The sequence below is a fragment of the Colobus angolensis genome, unplaced genomic scaffold, assembly GCF_000951035.1.
Source record: "Colobus angolensis palliatus isolate OR3802 unplaced genomic scaffold, Cang.pa_1.0 Scaffold182, whole genome shotgun sequence".
Classification (NCBI taxonomy): domain Eukaryota; kingdom Metazoa; phylum Chordata; class Mammalia; order Primates; family Cercopithecidae; genus Colobus; species Colobus angolensis.
In genome coordinates this window covers 120,117-138,054 of record NW_012114955.1, presented here as the reverse complement: position 1 = coordinate 138,054, position 17,938 = coordinate 120,117, and the positions used below count along the sequence as shown (strand labels likewise).

The window sequence follows — 17,938 nt, the reverse complement described above, 5'->3', positions numbered from 1 at the left end:
TTAAAAATCAGACATTCATTATGGTATGGGGCAAATTTTCCAAAGTGGGGAATAGGCAGCACTGTTGGTATTTAAGAACACTTAAGGAGGCGTGTGTATGTTGATTCAAATAATATTGAGTCAGAAGTGAGAAAATTATTCCCTTTTCAACTCCCTTTCAATTCTGATTGTATCAAGGAGAAAGTTTCGTTTTGGTCCTAGTCGTTGGTGTCACTTTAACAGTTGTTGGCCGGGCGCGGTGGCTCATACCTGTAATCCCAACACTTTGGGAGGCTGAAGCAGGCCGATCACTTGAGGTCAAGAATTTGAGACCAGCCTGGCCAACATGGTGAAACCCCGTCTCTACTAAAAATACAAAAATTACCTGGGCATGGTGGCAGGAGCCTGTGGTCCCAGCTACTTGGGAAGCTGAGGCAGAAGAATTGCTTGAACCCGGGAGGTGAAGGTTGTAGTGAGCCCAGATCGTGACATGGCACTCCAGCCTGGGCGGAGTCAAAAAAAATAAAAATAAAAACGTTCTTCATCTCCTTTATTAGTAAAGGGTAAAGGGAAAAGGAACCTTAGGCTCTGAGCCTTGGGCAGGGAAGAAAAGTTTAACTAGGATTTGGTATCATCACTTGATTTTCATTATACAGGTTAGTGCACTTTGACTTTGCTTTAGTGCATTTCACAGATACTGCTTTTTTATTTTTATTTTTTGTTAAACAAATTGAAGGTTTGAGGCAAGTCTGTTGGTACCGCTTTCCTAAGAGCATGTGCTCACTTTGTGTCTCCATGTCACATTTTGGTAATTTGGTAATTCTTGCAGTATTTCAAACTTTTTCATTGTTATCTGTTATGGTAATCTGTGATTAATGATCTTTGATGTTACTATTATAATTGTTTTGGGGCACCACAACTCACACCCATATAAAATGGTGAACTTGGCTGGGTTGGTGGTTCACGCCTGTAACCTAGTACTTTGGGAGGCCGAGGCAGGTGGATCACCTGAAATCAGGAGTTTGAGACCAACCTGGCCAACATGGTGAAACCCCGTCTCTACTAAAAATACAAAAATTAGCTGGGTGTGTCGGCACGTGCCTATAATCCCAGCTACTTGGGAGGCTGAGGCAGGAGAATCCCTTGAACCCAGGAGGTGGAGGTTGCAGTGAGCTGAGATTGCACCACTGTACTCCAGTCTGGGTGACAGAGCGAGACTTTGCCTAAAATAAAATAAAATAAAATAGTGAGCTTAACTGATAAATGTGATGTGTGTTCTGACTGTTCCATGGACTGGTCCTTCCCACTTCTCCCTCCCTCTCCTTGGGCCTCCCTCATCCCTAAGACAACAATATTGAAATTAGGCCAGTGAATAACCCCACAATTCCCTCTTAGTGTTCAAGAAAGGACAGCCACACGTCTCTCACTTTAAAGCAAAATCTACAAATGATGAAGCTTAGTGAGGAAGACCTGCTGAGAGCTGAGATAGGTGGAAAGCGAGGCCTCCTTTGCCAAACAGTTATTAGCAAATTGTGAATGCAAAAGAAAAGTTCTTGAAGGAAATTAAAAGGGCTACTCGAGTGAACACACAAATGATAAGAAAGTGAAATAGCATTATTGCTGACAGGAGAAAGTTTTAGTGGCCTCGATAGATCAAACCAGCCACAACACTCTCTTAAGCCAAAGCCTGATCCAGAGCAAGGCCCTAAACTCTCTTCAATTCTATGAAGCTGAGAGAAGTGAGGAAGCTGCAGAACAAAAGTTTGAAGCTAACAGAGGTTGGCTCATGAGGCTTAAGGGAAGAAGCCATCTCCATAACATAAAAGTGCAAAGGGAAGCAGCAAATGTTGATATATTATAGAAGCTGCAGCAAGAGCCAGAAGATCCAGCTAAGATCACTGACGAAGGTGGCTAAATGAAACAACAGATTTCAATATCAATAAAACAGGCTTCTATTAGAGGATGCCATCAGAACTTTTACAACTACACAGAAGTCAATGCTTGTTTCAAAGTTTCAACAGACAGCTGTTGACTCTCTTGTGAGGGGCTACTGCAGCTGGTGACTTTAAGTGGAAGCCAGTGCTCATTTATCATTCCGAACATCCTAGGGCCCTGCAGAATAACGCTAAATCTACTCTGCCTGTGCTCTGTAAATGGAACAACAAAGCTTGGATGACAGCACATCTGTTCACAGTGTGGTTTATGGAATATTTTCAGCCAGCTATTGAGACCTACTGCTCAGAAAAAAGTATTTATTTTAAAATATTACTGCTCATTGACAATGCCTTAATTGAGAGGTCACCCAAGAGCTCTGATGGCGATATATAAGGAGACTAATGTTGTTGTTTTCATGCCTGGTATCCTAACATCCATCCCGCAGCCTGCAGATCAAGGAGTAATTTTGACTTTCGAGTCTTATTATTTAAGAAATACACTTTATACGGTTATACCTGCCTTATATTAGTGATTCCTCTGATGGATCCAAGCAAAGTAAATTAAAAACCTTCTGAAATGGATTCACCACTCTAGATGCCCATTAAGAACATTCATGATTCATGGGAGAAGGTCAAAATATTAATAGTAACAGGAGTTTGGAAGAAGTTTATTCCAACCCTTATGGATGACTTTGAAGAAGTCAGCACTTCATTGGAGGAAATCACTACAGATGTGGTGAAACAGCAAGAGAACTAGAATTAGAATTGGAGCCTGAAGATAAGACTGAATTGCTATAATCTTGTGATAAAACTTGAACTGGTAAGGAGTTGTTTCTTAGAGATGAACAAAGAAAGTGTTTTGTTTTTTTTGTGTGTGTTTTTTTTTTTTTTTTGAGGCAGAGTCTTGCTCTGTCACCCAGGCTGGAGTGCAGTGGTGTGATCCCGGCTCACTGCAAGCTCCATCTCCTGCGTTCACACCATTCTCCTGCCTCAGCCTCCCGGGTAGCTGGGACTACAGGCGCCCGCCACCATGCCTGGCTAATTTTTCTTATTTTTAGTAGACACAGGGTTTCACCATGTTCGCCAGGATGGTCTGGATCTCCTGACCTCATGATCCACCCACCTTGGCCTCCCAAAGTGTGAGGATTACAGGTGTGAGCCACCGCACCTGGCCAGAAAGTGGTTTCTTGAGATGGAATCTACTCCTGGTGAAGATGCTGTGAACATTGCTGAAATGACAATGGAAGATTTAGAACATTACATAAACTTAATTGATAAAACAGCAACAGGGTTTGAGAGGATTTATTCCAATTTTTAAAGAAGTTCTGCTGTGGGCCAAATGCTATCAAACAGCATCACATGCTACAGAGAAATCTTCCGTGAAAGAAAGAATCAATCAATGCAGCAAACTTTATTGTCGTATTTTAAGAAATCACCACAGCTACCCCAACCTTCAGCAACCATCACCTTGATCAGTCAGCAACCATTAACATAAAGGCAAGATCCTCCACTGGCAAAAAGATTATGACTCACTGAAGGTTCAAATGATCATTAGCCATTTTTTTTTTTTTGAGATGGAGTCTTGCTCTTTTGCCCAGGTTGGAGTGCAATGGCGCCATCTCGGCTCACTGCAGCCTCTGCCTCCTGGGTTCAAGTGATTCTCTTGCCTCAGCCTCCCAAGTAGCTGGGGTTACAGGCATCTGCCACCACACCCAGCTAATTTTTTGTATTTTTAGTAGAGACGGGATTTCAACCATGTTGGCCAGGCTGGTTTTGAACTCCTGACCTTAAGTGATCTGCCTGCCTAGGTCTCCCTAACGCCTAACGCTAGGATTACAGGTGTGAGCCACTGCGCCCAGACGATCACTAGCATTTTTTAGCAATAAAGTACTTTAAAATTAAGGTATGTACATTGTTTTTAAGACATAATGCTATTGCATACTTAATAGACTACAGTATAGTGTAAGCATAATTTATACATGTCTGGGGAAACCAAAAAATTTGTGTGACTTGTTTTATTGCCATATTTGCTTTATCACAGTGGTCTTGAACTGAACCCACAATATCTCTGAGGTATACTTGTATTTATTTTTATACTCATTTTCCACTTAAGGTAAGTGATTCTGGTTTTCCATTTTATGACAGTGAAAAAATATTCCTTTCTAAAAAAGTGTATTTGAGTCTATGTCAATAAAAACATTAATAGGGCGGATGGTAGGTAGATAAAGGCCAAAATCACAAAGACAGTGTAAGAATGACAGACATCTTGGAAATCCTGCTTTGATTGAAAGAATGGTGGACATTAGAGTTAGATTTGAGTCAGAAGTCTAGCTGTGTTGTGATTAGTCATAAGACCCTGGGCAAATAACTTTCGCTGTCTGTGAAAGGTAAGAAGTCTGCCGGGTGTGGTGGCTCATGCCTATAATCCCAGCACTTTGGGAGGCCGAGGCAGGTGGATCACCTGAGGTCAAGAGCTCGAGACCAGGTTGGCCAACATGACGAAACCCTATCTCTACTAAAAATACAACCAAGCAAAGTAGCTGGATGTGGTGGCAGGTGCCTGTAATCCCAGCTACTTGGGAGACTGAGGCAGGAGAATTGCTGGAACCCGGGAGGCGGAGGTTGCAGTGGGCCAAGATCACGCCACTGCCACTGCACTCCAGCCTGGGCGACTGAGCAAGACTTTGTCTCAAAAAAAAAAAAAAGGTAAGAAGTGATGGAGGAAATACCCACTTCACTGGAAAAAAGGTAATGATGGGTGGGGAAGTTGGATAAATCGTGGTAGGAGGAGGTAAAGCGGCCTATACAGGCATAAGGTGTTATTACCATTATCCTGTGCCCACAGGATTAACAATCTTTCCTTTTTTATAAACCAAAAAGATATTTAAAGTCATAACTGGATTCTAAACCCTTCAGGGCAATGCTGGCTACTCATGGGTTCACTGGAAAAAATCTAGCAGTTCTGGACAGGGACGGGGAGGATCAGTGGAAGAACTGCCTGCCATTTGGTCTCTCCTGGATAGAACTTAGAGCAGCCTGGGGCCTCTGTTTCAACCCTCATCCAGACCCCTACTCTATACTGAGTCAGATGCACACAAGGATCTTGGGGGTGGCCTGTTGTGATGTATTGTTGCATAAAACAGGTGTTTTGCTAAACTGGGTAGGAAGAGTTGTAACAGATATTCTTCTCTTGGATCTTGACTCTGGGGTTCCTGTTCCATTTAGTGTAGTAGTTTTTCTTGGAGGATTTGGATTTTGGCAGGTGACATCCCATTGACCTGGAGAGGAAAGAGGAAATATAAATGGTCAGTAATCAAGTTAGTCATTTGCTGATCTCTGGCTTTTAGAATACTGGGTAAGATCCTGTGGGAGGAAAGAGAATAAAGTGATTTATCCCATTCTTGATGAGAGATCCACCCTAGACATATGTGAAGTTAACTTACAGGAAGAAGCTCTTGATTCCAGGTCTGCGTGATGTCAAAAACAAAGCACTTTGCACAATAAGTCAGGAAAGTGAGGTCCATTAGGAAGGGATAAGACCAAGAGCAACAAGGTGCCCTGAAGAGTGTGAACAGGGAATGATGGAAGGGAAGCAGCATGTTATAAAAGCAAACAGAGTGGAAATGAGATTGGATGTTAGAGATGAGATTGGATGGATGGATCTGGCAGCAGGAAATGCTTCGGGGGAGCCGTAGAAGCAGTGCTTCTGGAGAAAAGCCTGGAGCCAAGCGGTGGCAATGATAATTAAGAAGGAGCAAGCATGCAAGAGGTATTGTTAAAGAAGTAGCCAAGAATTTGCAGGGTTTGATGAAGGAAGTGAAAGAAAGTGTGGAGAGATGGTGCTGAGCTCTTGAGCCTGAGCATTTGGGAGGAGGAAATGCCCAAGATGGTCCTGGGGAAGGCAGGAAAACAGAATCACCTTAGGGAGGGAAGATGAGCAGGTTGATATCAACTATGATGATTTTTAGGAACTGTCAGGATGAAGTCAAGTCAACTGTCTATCAGGAGGTTGGAGAGACATGACATTAGAGGTCAGGAGAAGGGTCGGAGCTGAGGACAAATATTCAAGAACTCCAGGGGTCCAAGAGGTAGGGATAGAAAGTGCAAAGGATAGAAAGCACATCTTTTTTTACCTACACATATGATCAAAGTCGTCCATTTTCCCTAAAAATAGAGTGAAATTCTGCATCTTCATGAAGATAGAGATGTACAAGAATACCTCATTCTGTCCCCTCCAGGCATGCTTGCAAGCCCACGAGTCAGTGTGGCATAGCAGTGGGAAACTGTCTCCCCTCTCTAGCAAGCCCAGGTTTATAAGCTCTCAAGAAATGGCACAGATTTGGAATAAATGTCTGGAGTTGATCAAATTATGGGACAGAAATCAGCCTGGGAGTGCATTTTGGTCTTCCCATCATATGCCTCCCCACCCACCTCCCTTCTCCTCTTGCCCCATGGCTTCTGCTCCCCTAGCCCCTTACCTCTTCTTCTCCCTTACCTAAAATTCCCAGATACACTCTTTGGTAATGTCTTCGCTGTCTGCCAACAGGGTGCCGCTTTGGTCGGCTCGCATGTAGAAGCCATTGGGGGCCAGTACAGTGAGTAAGTTGCTCCCTTGAAGCTCGATACAGAAGTTGAGGGCAAACTTGCCCCAAGGGCGAAAGGTGCCAAAGGATGTTATTGACCAGAAGGATCCTCCCTGTGCTGGAGAAGGAAGAGCTCAGGTTGGTGGGCCATTCATAGGGGAGTCCTCCAGCAATCTAGCCTTGGAGGGGCTTCATGGAGGCATGCCATCCTCCCCTGGCTGCCCCATCCTGCCTGCATTGGCAGGTCCTTCTATAGAAATGCAGGAGGGCCAATAGGGATTCCACTGCTGTCTGTTTTGCCAACCCACCCTGGGGCTTTGAAGTGTGAAAACAAACAGAGATCCTGTTTTTCCTTTTTTTTTTTTTTTTTTTTTTTTTGAGATGGAGTCTTGCTCTATGCCCAGGCTGGAGTGCAGTGGCGCAATTTCGGCTTACTGCAAGCTCCACCTCTGCCATTCCTCCTGCCTCAGCCTCCTGAGTAGCTGGCACTATAGGCGCCCACCACCACACCCGGCTAATTTTTTGTAATTTTAGTAGAGATGGGGTTTCACCATGTTAGCCAGGATGGTCTCGATCTCCTGACCTCATGATCCACCTGCCTTGGCCTTCCAAAGTGCTGGGATTACAGGCGTGAGCCACTGTGCCCGGCCTGTTTTTCCTTTTATAATGAGCAGGCCCTGGGTGGCAGTCCCTGAAGTCTGAGCTGGGGCTAAGGCAGGGACTAGACTGTGAACCCTCAGGCGGGGAAGAGGAGCCACTCACCCTGGAAGTGGTAGATACCCTGTCGGCAAGGTAGTAGGTGAATGCAGTCGGGCTGATCCTGGTTGCACTGTATGAGGTCATGGCCTGATGAGGAGCCTACATAGCCATAACGACCTCGCAATACAAGGAAGGGGCGATTGGCAAATAAAATCCCAAATTCCTCATTTGGGCCTGAAAGAAATAGGAAGGATTATCTGGATGGGCTGCCTTTAGGTGTTTTTCCCAAATGGAAGCAGGAAGGGGGGACACTAATTGCAGAAGGATGTGGTCAATATTTTAACATTGAATGAACACCTACTATGTGTCAGGTCTTACACTAGGTGCTTGTGAAATGCTTGTGAGAGTACCTAGCACATGTGAAACCCAAGAAGCTTTAATATTCTTCCTTCCTTTGAGGTATGTTGATGTGTTTAATCCTCACAACAATTCTGTGAGGCTGCAGAGTTGTAGACAATGAAATGTCTATTTTTATAGATGACAAAACTGAGGCTCAAGGAGGTGCTTTGCTCAAGTGATGACAAAAATTAAGTGAACGAGTACAGACCCAAATCTTCTGACCCCGACTCCAGTGTTTTGTTTTTTTGTTTTTGTTTTTTTCCTTTTTTGAGATGGAGTCTCACTCTGTTGCCCAGGCTGGAATGCAGTGGCACGATCTTGGCTCACTGCAACCTCCACCTCCCAGGTTCAAGCGATTCTCCTGCCTCAGCCTCCTGAGTAGCTGGGATTACAGGTACGCACCACCACGTCTGGCTAGTTTTTGTATTTTCAGTAGAGATGGGGTTTCACCATGTTGGTCAGGCTGGTCTGAAACTTCTAACCTTGTGATCCACCCACCTCAGCCTCCCATAGTGCTGGGATTACAAGCATGAGCCACCACGCCCAGCCTTCAGTGCTCTTTTTAACAATCATATTCCACCTCCCTCTAAAGTTCTACCTGACTTGGAATCATCTGGCAGGAAGGCTGCTCCACTCACCTGGAAGGGTAGCATTGGCCATCAGCAGGCCGTTAGGTGCAATGCCCAGGAAGCGCCCCCTGCAGGACTGCAGGATGATCCTGCCACAGTTCCAGTGCATTCGGAAGAACGTGTCAGACTCCAGGGGGTGCCCATCAGCCATCACTGCCCTGTGGCGCCTCTGGAAAGAATGTCAGGAACAGAGATGAGGAGTAAGGACCGACAATCTCAGCTTTCTAGGAATAAAACCAGTTTTATTCCTAGACCCTCTTTCCCACATCCCACCCATCAGCCTTTTTCATGCTCCCAGAGTTGATGAGAACCCTTTTGGAAGATGGCTGTGGCCTCAGCTCTCCCCGTTCCCCCAGTCTGTGCTGTATCCCAGAGCACAGCATAAAAACTAGGTCAGGATATCATAGGGAGAGAAATAAACCTCAGTCTTGACTCCAAAATCATTTTGAAGTAGATCATAGGCATAAAAGTGAAAGGTAAACATCTAGAAGAAAATATAAGAGAAGTTCTTTGCAAGTTTGGGGTAGGCAATGATTTCTTGGGAAAAGAAAAGCAGTAACCATTTTAAAAAACTGATAAACTGAACTTCACGGAAATTAAAAACTTGCTTCTTAAAAGAACCATTAAACAAATAAAAAGGCAAGCCCCAGGTTGGGAGAAAACTTTTTCAATACATATATTTGACAAAGGACTTGGATTTAGAACACATAAAGAACTCTTACAACTCATTAATAAGACAAACAACCCAGTAACAAATAGCAAAGGATCTGAACAGATACGTCGCAGAGAAGATGTACAAATGGCCAATGAGCACATGAAAATGGGCACGGTGGCTCATGCCTGTTATCCCAGCACTTTGGGAAGCTGAGGTGGGCAGATCATGAGGTCAGGAGTTCGAGACCAGCCTGGCCAATGTAGTGAAACCCCATCTCTACTAAAAATACAAAAAATTAGCTGGGCATGGTTGTGCATGCCTGTAGTCCCAGCTACTTGGGAGGTTGAGGTAGAAGAATCTCTTGAATCTGGGAGGCGGAGGTTGTGGGGAGCTGAGACTGAGCCATTGTACTCTAGTCCAGGTGACAGAGTGAGACTTTGTCTCAAAAAAAAAAAAAAAAAATTCTAAACCTTACTAATTATAAGGTAAATGTGAATTAAATCCATAAATTACACACCCACTAGAGTGGCTAAAATAGAAAAGATAGATAATCCAAAAGCCAGCTTTACTGTTGGTGAGGATATGGAATTCTTAGAACCCTCACACATTATTGACAAGAACGTAAAATAGTATAGTCACTTTAGAAAACTGACATTTTCTTATAAAGTTAAGCACATATCTATTATACAACCTAGTAATTCCATTCCTACATATTTACCCAAGATAAATGAAAATGTATGTTCACAAAAAGACTTGTACATGAATACTTATAGCAACTTTATTCATAATAGCCCAGACTAGAAACAACCCAAGTGTTCATCAACAAGTGAATAGATAAACAGATCATGTTTATGAGCAGCATTATAGAATACCACTCGGCAATAAAAAGGAATGAACTACTGATACACGAACATTATGAACGAATCTTAAAAACATTGTGCCAAGCAGAAGAAACATATGTACCATACATACTGTATGTTTCCATTTATCAGAAATGTTAAAGTAGGTAGGCAAATCTAATTCACAGAGACAGAACACAGATCAGTGGTAACTGGGAGAGGGAGGGTAAGGGTGGAGGGAAACTGCAAAGAAGCAAGAGGAAATTCTGTGGTGTTGGAAATATTCTCTCACTTGTGATATGCTTATGGCATGGTTGCATGGATGGATACATTTGTCAAAACTTACTGAATTTTACACTTAATAGGTATATTTTATTTATAAAACATACATAATATACATATTTGTATACAATATACATAATTTATGCATGTGTATTATATAATTTACATACATTCAAATTATACCTTAATACAGTTGATTTTTGTTTTTTTTTAAAAAGGAGGCCCTATTGGGTGAAAATGAATGTTTATTGACACGTGCCTCCACAGCCCACATCATCCTCTCACCATTTGCCTTGAAAAAGGAGAAGGAAGTCTAGGCAGGGAGAGCTCAGAGCTTAAGGTTTCTCTTGCTCAGGAAGCCAAGGTCTTACCTGGGCTAGGTAGTAGCCATTGGCTGAACGAAGCTGCACAGTGGGGCTCTCACTGTCACATTCAAACTGGAACAAGGACATTGGGGTTAAGCGCTCAGAAGCAGCACGCACCTCATCATCTGCAGAGGAAGCGCATGTCAGTAAAAGCCTCACTCTCAGTCTCGGCCCCTTCTCCATGTTTTATGACCAGGGCTTCTGTCCCTCCTCTTTCCCTTCTCAACCTTCATCACTTTCTGTTGGATCATGGTAGGTCTGCAGAAGACCCAGGCAACTTTCCCCTAAATCCCATACCCATGCTTTTCTGTCCTTCTCGATGGCACAAAAGACCCCCTTGGAACCCCAGGATCTTCCTTATTAGCAGACTCAAAAATCTGTGCTGATCCCAAACACATTTTCCTCTTTTCAACAGCCAGCCCTTCCTCTCTCCATTGCTGTGTTGGGCCCAGCACTTACCGTAGATGACTGAGATGAACCGCCGAGTCTTTGACCTGAGGCTCACCCAGGTTGGGCAGTGCTGTAGGATGAACCACTCCTCACCCCTCACGGGGTTGCAGCCCAGGCCCAAGAGCAGATGTGTGCCCTGTGGATATAACATGCCTCCTTCTCCATCACACAGTGCCACAAGCCCTCCAGGCCGCACTTGCATGTGAAAAGCTGTCTGTGATGAGGGTTGGGAGAACAGCCGGTCTACATGGGACAAAAAGTGGTGTGTAGAGGTCTCCAGGTGGTAGCATCCATTTCGAAAATGCAACAGGAAGCCACACTCCTCCAGGCAGGGAACTGCTGCATCCACCCAGATGCGGCCCATAGTGGGGTCAGCCCGGGCATAGCAGCGGTGGATGGGGCTGTAGAGGATCACGTGGACATGGAGGGCTGGTCGGGGGGTCCACATGTGGTAAGCTGAGAGGACCCGGGAAGTGCAAAACACGTCCTTGCCATTGGACTCCAGATAACGACCAGAAATTAGGCACTGGAGGGTCCACTTGCTGTTCCGGTGGAAACGCAACAGAAAGCACCCATGGTGGCTGGTCCTTGGGCGGCCATAACACATGGTGCCATCACACTCACACAGCAGGTAGAGGCCCTGCACACTCTTTAGTCGTACCACGGCCTGTGTCTCATGCTCATTGCTCACGAGGATCTCCCAGGTCTGGAGGCATCAGGAGAGAGAGGAGGGAAATCATTGTCACTAAGTTACCAGACCAAGAAGCCCTGCAACTGTCATGGCTGACAAAATCCTGGCACCTTCATCAGCACCAACCACCTCCCTTTCCACATCAGCCCTGGTGTCTCCTTGCTGTCAGCTCTTCCACTTTCCCACTCTCCCCTCATCAAAAGATCTCTGGGCCCTTCTACCGCTGCAGCCAGATGGCAAGATCCAAAGATAAGTTCTAGTTGTCCACCTCCTTCAGCTAACAGAAGGTAAACCTCCCTCCTTTCTTAATCCCGATCTTCAATACCTAATTTTTAAAGAAATGCTTTGGTATAAGTCTTACTTTTCTTCCTCACTGTTGTCTGCAGAGAGTACCCTTAGCCAATAACTCCATCCCCAAAGGTTGCCTTCTAGCATAGCAAGACAGAAGCAAAAGCTCTTACAGGCAGGCCCTGGCTCCAGGGATGAAGATGGAAGCACGAACAGTTCAGATGCAACTGCCTGGTTCAGCTGTGATCAACCTTGTTATAAAAGGAAGAACTTCTCCCCTGCCTCACTCTGGCACCCATCCCAGAGGTGCCTACGTTCCTCTCTAGAATGAAGACCAACACTGCTAGGGCTTCTGGAGTTCCCCTTTCTCAAACCACAACCAGAACAGAAACATAGGATTTGCAATAACTCCACTGGTCCAACTTCCCCTGGATGCCCACATGTCTGCTTTCCCACCTGGGCTCTCCACTTCTCTTCTTTATGACACAACCACCGTGTGCTGGGATGGGGAATAGGGGACAGTTAGAGCAGGACAAGGCAGCGAGGGCAAGGCTGAGGCTTCTTCTTGTGGAATAAGTTGAGAGGTGGGAGATGGGGCAATGGGGTCTGTAAACAAAAGCCTGGAGTAGAAAAGTCTCAGGGCTGGCGATGGCAGAACCCAGGAAAGTGATTAGGTTGACAGTACATCCCACTTTCATATACAGGCAAGTGCATACACACACACACACACACACACACACACACACACACAGCTTGGCCACTCAGAAAACTGGTTCCAGTATAGGTTTGCTTTGTCACCTGTCTCCTGCCCAAACTCTTCGCAGTTGCAGTAACTGTATTCTTGCATGCCTCAAAGGTGAGGTAGGTTCCTGCCCAGCTGATGAGCCCAACCCTTAGGTCCTCAGCCTTGGGATGTCTGTGTATCCACTCCATCTCATCCATGGGGCCGACACCACAGGTGATGACTCCGTCTGGCCCAGCCCTCCCCCCCGTAGTGAGGTTCCACAGGCCATAGGGCCTGTAGTACTCACCAGATGTTCCCAGAGAGAACTTCCCAGGCAGAGGCTGGCCTGGGGCCCAGCACCTCTGTGACCCGGGAGCATTGTGACTATGAGGGCAGCCTCTTATCCCACCGTAGTGGGGAAAGGGCCCTTGCCCAGCAGCATTAATCCATGGCCTAGAGGAGGCAGGTCCAGAGCCTCCAGTGTTTGCCTTCCTATTCCCCTCTGAGCTCTGAGGTAGGCTGAGCTGAGACCAGGATCCGGAACTTTAACCTGTGAATTTAGGCAAGTTTTCCCCTTTCTTTACCTCTGTTTCTCATTCTAATAACAGGATAGAAATCAGCCTCTTTCCTCCCAAGTAAGTGGGTTCTGCCTGGCTCCCTTGCAGCTCAGGTATGTTGTTAAGTTCAAGATATCCAAGAAAAATCTATCAACTTTTATGGCCCTTAAGAGGATGAAGTCAAAATGTTCCAGATGTTGCTTTGCAGGGAGTATGAGGAAACCCTAGTTAATCAGCTGACATCAAATAACTCATATTCATCATGAAGGCTGGCTCAGGACCTGGGTAAGGAGAAGCGCACAGGTGGAGAGAGCACCAAGCAGCCCTCCTCAACTCCAGCTGCTCTGCTGGTGGGTAGGACAGCTGGCTGGGCAGACAGTCAGAGCTCCTGCAAGGATATCTTTCCCCTTCAAAGAATCTCTGAGTTATAGTCTCTTGGACTCACTTCCTGCAAAGCTTGACGAGAAAACCCAGCTCAGAACCTGGAAAAAGTGACATGAAGGAAAAAGTGACATGAAAGAAAAAGAAAGGCAAAAAGAAGTGATGATGAGTTCTGCCTAAGCCTGGCTAGGATCCAAGGAAAAATGGGCAGTCAGTCACACTTGGGGAATAGGCCACTCTACTGGTTCCTTTTTTTGAGACAGGGTCTTGCTCTGCTAGCTAGGTTGGAGTGCATCTCAGCTGACTGCAGCCTTGATCTCCCAAGCTCAAGCGATCCTCCCGCCTCAGCCTCCTGAGGTGCTGGGACCACAGGTGTGCACCTCCACGACCAGGTAATTTTTTATTTTTGTTTTTTTGTAGAGATGGGATCTTGCCATGTTGCCCAGGCTGAACTTCTGGGATCAAGCAATCCTCCTGCCTCAGCCTCCCAAAGTGCTAGAATTACAGGCATGAGCCACAGTGCCCAGCCACCCCTGGTTCCTTACACCTGCTTTCATATTTCCCATAGGTGGGGTCTTCCCAAGTAGCAAGAGTCTCTGTGACGAGCAGCAAGGAACTACAAGCCCCAGACCCCACCAATGTTTTATAAAATAAGGATAATAGACTATTAGTGGCAGGATCCTCTGGGTAATTTTATTTTTTATTTTTTTGAGACGGAGTCTTGCTCTGTTACCCTGGAGTGCAATGGTGTGATCTCAACCCACTGCAAGCTCTACCTCCAGGTTCACGCCATTCTCCTGCCTCAGCCTCCTGAGTAGCTGGGACTACAGGCACCCACCACCGCGCCCAGCTAATTTTTTGTATTTTTTTTTTAATAGAGACGGAGTTTCACTGTGGTCTCAATCTTCTGACCTCATGATCCACCCGCCTCAGCCTCCCAGTGCTGGGATTACAGGCGTGAGCCACCGTGCCTGGCTTCCTCTGGGTAATTTTAAAGATGCATATTGTTGGGCATCAGACTAGTCCTGAGGAATCACATTTTCTGAAATGCACCTCAGGATTCGCATTATTAACGCACATTCTCTCCCCCTCTAATTTTAATGTGCAAGGCAAACATTAAGAACTGCTCTAAGTAGCTACGAGAACGACGGGAAGAGTTACGCGGTTCATGGAACTATGGAGATCCTGTAATCTTCAGCAAAGGGTCCTTGGAGCTGGGAAGGAATGAGACTTCCACCACTGGAAACCTTACAGTATTTCCAGCTCAATAAGGAGGGAGAAGCTGAGCTGAAGGTATGTGTGGGTGGGGTTGCCCTGCAGCCTTAGCTGCTTTGATCCTCTCCCATGTTGTCTCTTGGTACCCAGTAACCCAGCCTCCCCGTTGCAGGCTATAGACAACACCGTGTACAAACCACAGCAAATTTATTACTCAAGATCCAGTGCCACATTATAGCACCACCCGGAACCCTCACCTTCCCCCCCAACCTGGCCCCTAGAGTACACCCAAAACAGAAAAAAAAGGAAACCCAGATCCCTGCTCCTCCTCTGGAAGAGGGGACCTTGGCCAGGAAGCCCCTTCCATAGGTCCCAGCAGGCAGGAGAGTGGACCCCTCTGTGCCCAGAGAGCAAGGCTCCAGGCTCCAACAACAGAGAGAACATGCAGGCAGGAGCAGGAGCAGAGGCCTGTGGCTGTGGGGGAGGAAGAGTGGGAGGAAAGGGCACTGCCTGAGGAGTCCGGGAGTCTGGTCATCCCGGGGATGCACGCAGGAGCTTCCGGGCATCAGGGGCCTGCCCCTGGCTGGTTAGCGCTTTGACAGCTCGTGGGACAGCCAGTCCAGACCATCATAGAGACCTGTGCCTTGGGTGGCACAGGTGGCCTGGACATACCACTGTGGGGAAAAGGAAAGAAAGAGGTCAGCAACCAGGAACAAAAGGGCGTTTGTATCCCTGTCCCAGCCTGTGGCTTCCCTAAAGAGGAAGGATTCAGCACCAGGTGGGCAGGACCCTTACCGTGCGGCTGCGCAAGTGCTGTAGCCCCAGCTTATCAGTCAGCTCGCTCACGGGCATGGCGTTGGGCATGTCTTGCTTGTTGGCAAATACCAGCAGCACTGCATCCCGCAGCTCGTCCTCCTGCAGCTGAGAGGGGAGAAGAGAAGGTGGAACCCAGGCTGCGTCTTCTTTACTGTGTTGGGGAATTCCCTTTCTACCTCCTAGGCTCTTGATTGGAAAAAAAAATATTGTGTAGTCTGCCACTGAAGACAAGACATAGTTGTAAATGAGCTTGAGGTGACCTGAGCCATAAGTCCAGAAAAGAAAGACCTTTTCCTAATTTGAGTACTTGCCTAGGCAAAATGACAACATTTCCATATGGAAAAGGCAAGAATATAAAATGTTTCTCTTTACTACATATAAGTCCCATCTCCCCTGCAACTTCTCAGACTCAGATGTAAAGACATGAGAATGCGGCTGGGCGCGGTGGCTCACGCCTGTAATGCCAGCACTTTGGGAGGCTGGGGCAGGTGGATCACCTGAGGTTGGGAGTTCGAGACCAGCCCAGCCAACATGGTGAAACCCCATCTCTACTAAAAATACAAAAATCAGCTGGGCATGGCAGAAGGCGCCCGTAATCCCAGCTACTTGGGAGGCTGAGGCAGGAGAATTGCTTGAACCCGGGAGGCGGAGGTTGCAGTGAGCCGAGATTGTGCCTTTGCACTCCAGCCTGGGCAACAAGAGCAAAACTCCATCTCAAAAAAAAAAAAAAAGACACGAGAATGCACAGAAAAAGTCAGTCCCATCCAAAACAGGGTGAGAGACACAATGTGTCTGTCCATAAAGAAAAACTTCTATTTCTGGTTTTCAATGCTTTTTGGGGGCTCCCTGACTTCTATAGCACTAGAGAGATCACTCTGTCCCCAGCCTGAGGGTTCAGTTCCCAGGGCTCTGGGTACTCACCATCTTCTGGAGTTCATCAGCAGATTCTTGGACCCGCTCCCGGTCATTACTGTCCACCACAAAGATGAGGCCCTAGGCAAGAAGGAAGAAAGGAGAAGCAATCACTCCTGCCTGGGACATACTGTAGTGTGGCCCTTTCTCTTTTCTTGCCATCTGTAATTGTGTCAATCCTTCTCATCTAGTAAATGCTACAGAAGTTTACAGAACTCCATAGAAGCTTTACAGAAGTCCCGGCACAAACTAGAGACCCCACTGCAAAGAAGTAGTAGTTTATCTAAAGAAGTGCAAGGAAATAAAGACATGTGATGAGGGCTAAATCAGGCAGCCTGGCCCCAGAATCCTGCTTCTAAAGAGAAGTTCAAGCTGGGGAAGACTAAGGTGAGTTCTGAAGAGTGAGTAGAGGGTAGCCAAACAGAGGGGGTAGAAGTGGGGAAGGGTTTTTTCCTTGGCCTGGGGGCCTGGCCCAGGCCAACAATTCTGTTCTCCCAGCCCTAACACCTTTTCCCGTGGGGTTAGAGAGTCCCCTCCCAACACTCCACCTGAGTGTTCTGGAAGTAGTGCCGCCACAGAGGCCGAATCTTGTCCTGGCCTCCCACGTCCCAGACTGTGAAACAGATGTTCTTATATTCCACTGTTTCTACATTGAAGCCTGCAGATAATTGGGGAAAAAAAAAATATGAGAAAAACTCCTGAAAGGAAGGAACTCACTGCAACTACTTAGATCTCAGCAGGGACACAAAACCAGAAGGCAATGATCAAGGCCCAGGGGAACAGAACCCCAGAACTGCCGGTCAACAGGGCGGGGCTAGGTCACATCCACCCCGCCTCCGGTATCCACGTAGAGATACCCTGACCCACTTCTCAGCTGTATCTGGTGTCAGGGTCAGCTCCAGAAAAGTGGCAGAACTGGGAGCAGACCCCGAGAGGGCCCGCCTCGGCGCTCCCGCTCCCTGCTTCGTCCCCGGGCTCACCTATGGTTGGGATGGTGGTGACAATCTCCCCCAACTTCAGTTTGTACAGGATTGTGGTCTTGCCAGCCGCATCCAAGCCAACTGCAACGGAGAGGGGCACAGGGATGGAGATGGGAGCGAGGGAGCCCCCTAGAGACGAGGGAAAATGAGAGGCCACAACAGCTGATGGTGATGGGGGCGGAGAGCGGGAGCGCCTCCAGGTGCGCGTCGTTATCTACCTTCGGGGCCTGGAGGGCAGTCGGGTGGCGTGAGCCAACTCCAAAGAGGGCGCGGCGCGGGAGAGGGCTGGGAGGCAAGGGGCACGGGGGGTAGGCCGCGCTCCTTTTAAAAGTCGTCTCCAAGGGCGGAATCCTCCCTTCTTATCAGCCGGGCAGGGGCGGAGGGAGCTTCACCCCACCCAGGCCCGCAGCTCCGGGTGTCAGGCCCCGGGGTCGGCGCTGCAGACCGGGACCTGCCCGAGAGCAGAGGCCCCGGGGCGTTAGGAGGTGGGTGACTCGGGGCCAGAGACCCAGGTGAGCGGGGCTGGAGGGACGCGGGGGCGGAAGGGCTGCGCCGGGGCC

General features: G+C 47.2%; 2 protein-coding genes across 3 annotated transcripts in view; both read right to left on the bottom strand.

Annotated features, from left to right (window-relative positions):
• Window positions 1–4,667: 4,667 nt before the first annotated feature.
• On the bottom strand, window positions 4,668–12,936 carry FSCN3 (fascin actin-bundling protein 3, testicular). Of its 2 annotated transcripts, none has more exons than XM_011939527.1 (7): window positions 12,592–12,893; window positions 10,824–11,520; window positions 10,371–10,489; window positions 8,233–8,392; window positions 7,259–7,429; window positions 6,409–6,609; window positions 4,668–5,191 (listed from the first exon to the last, which is right to left on the bottom strand). In XM_011939527.1, exons 1-7 carry the CDS (start codon window positions 12,733–12,735, stop codon window positions 4,998–5,000), a joined length of 1,686 nt encoding a protein of 561 aa, XP_011794917.1. In that variant the 5' UTR covers window positions 12,736–12,893; the 3' UTR covers window positions 4,668–4,997. The 2 variants fall into 2 exon arrangements, with proteins under 2 accessions (XP_011794917.1, XP_011794918.1); XM_011939528.1 differs by having other exon boundaries at window positions 5,017–5,191; window positions 6,409–6,614; window positions 12,592–12,936.
• Window positions 12,937–14,860: 1,924 nt separating this feature from the next.
• The window catches only part of ARF5 (ADP-ribosylation factor 5), a 6,572-nt gene continuing 3,494 nt past the window's right edge, over window positions 14,861–17,938 (bottom strand). Inside the window, exons 5-10 of the mRNA XM_011939631.1 lie at window positions 17,771–17,829; window positions 17,379–17,507; window positions 16,947–17,056; window positions 16,408–16,479; window positions 15,466–15,591; window positions 14,861–15,344 (exon numbers count right to left, since the gene is read on the bottom strand). Of these exons, the coding sequence (XP_011795021.1) occupies window positions 15,258–15,344; window positions 15,466–15,591; window positions 16,408–16,479; window positions 16,947–17,056; window positions 17,379–17,507; window positions 17,771–17,829 (583 nt within the window). The 3' untranslated portion in view covers window positions 14,861–15,257. The remainder of the gene's footprint in view (window positions 15,345–15,465; window positions 15,592–16,407; window positions 16,480–16,946; window positions 17,057–17,378; window positions 17,508–17,770; window positions 17,830–17,938) is intronic.

Bases quoted from the DNA above. Each gene is read 5' to 3' on its own strand.
- FSCN3 (XM_011939527.1), bottom strand. From the start codon at position 12,735: ATGGATGAGATGGAGTGGATACACAGACATCCCAAGGCTGAGGACCTA. The intron at 10,490-10,823 runs GTAAGTGCTGGG...CTTCCTCTGCAG, and splicing joins GTTCATCTCAGTCATCTACG to ATGATGAGGTGCGTGCTGCT. The intron at 6,610-7,258 runs GTGAGTGGCTCC...TCTCCAGCACAG, and splicing joins GGGTATCTACCACTTCCAGG to GGAGGATCCTTCTGGTCAAT.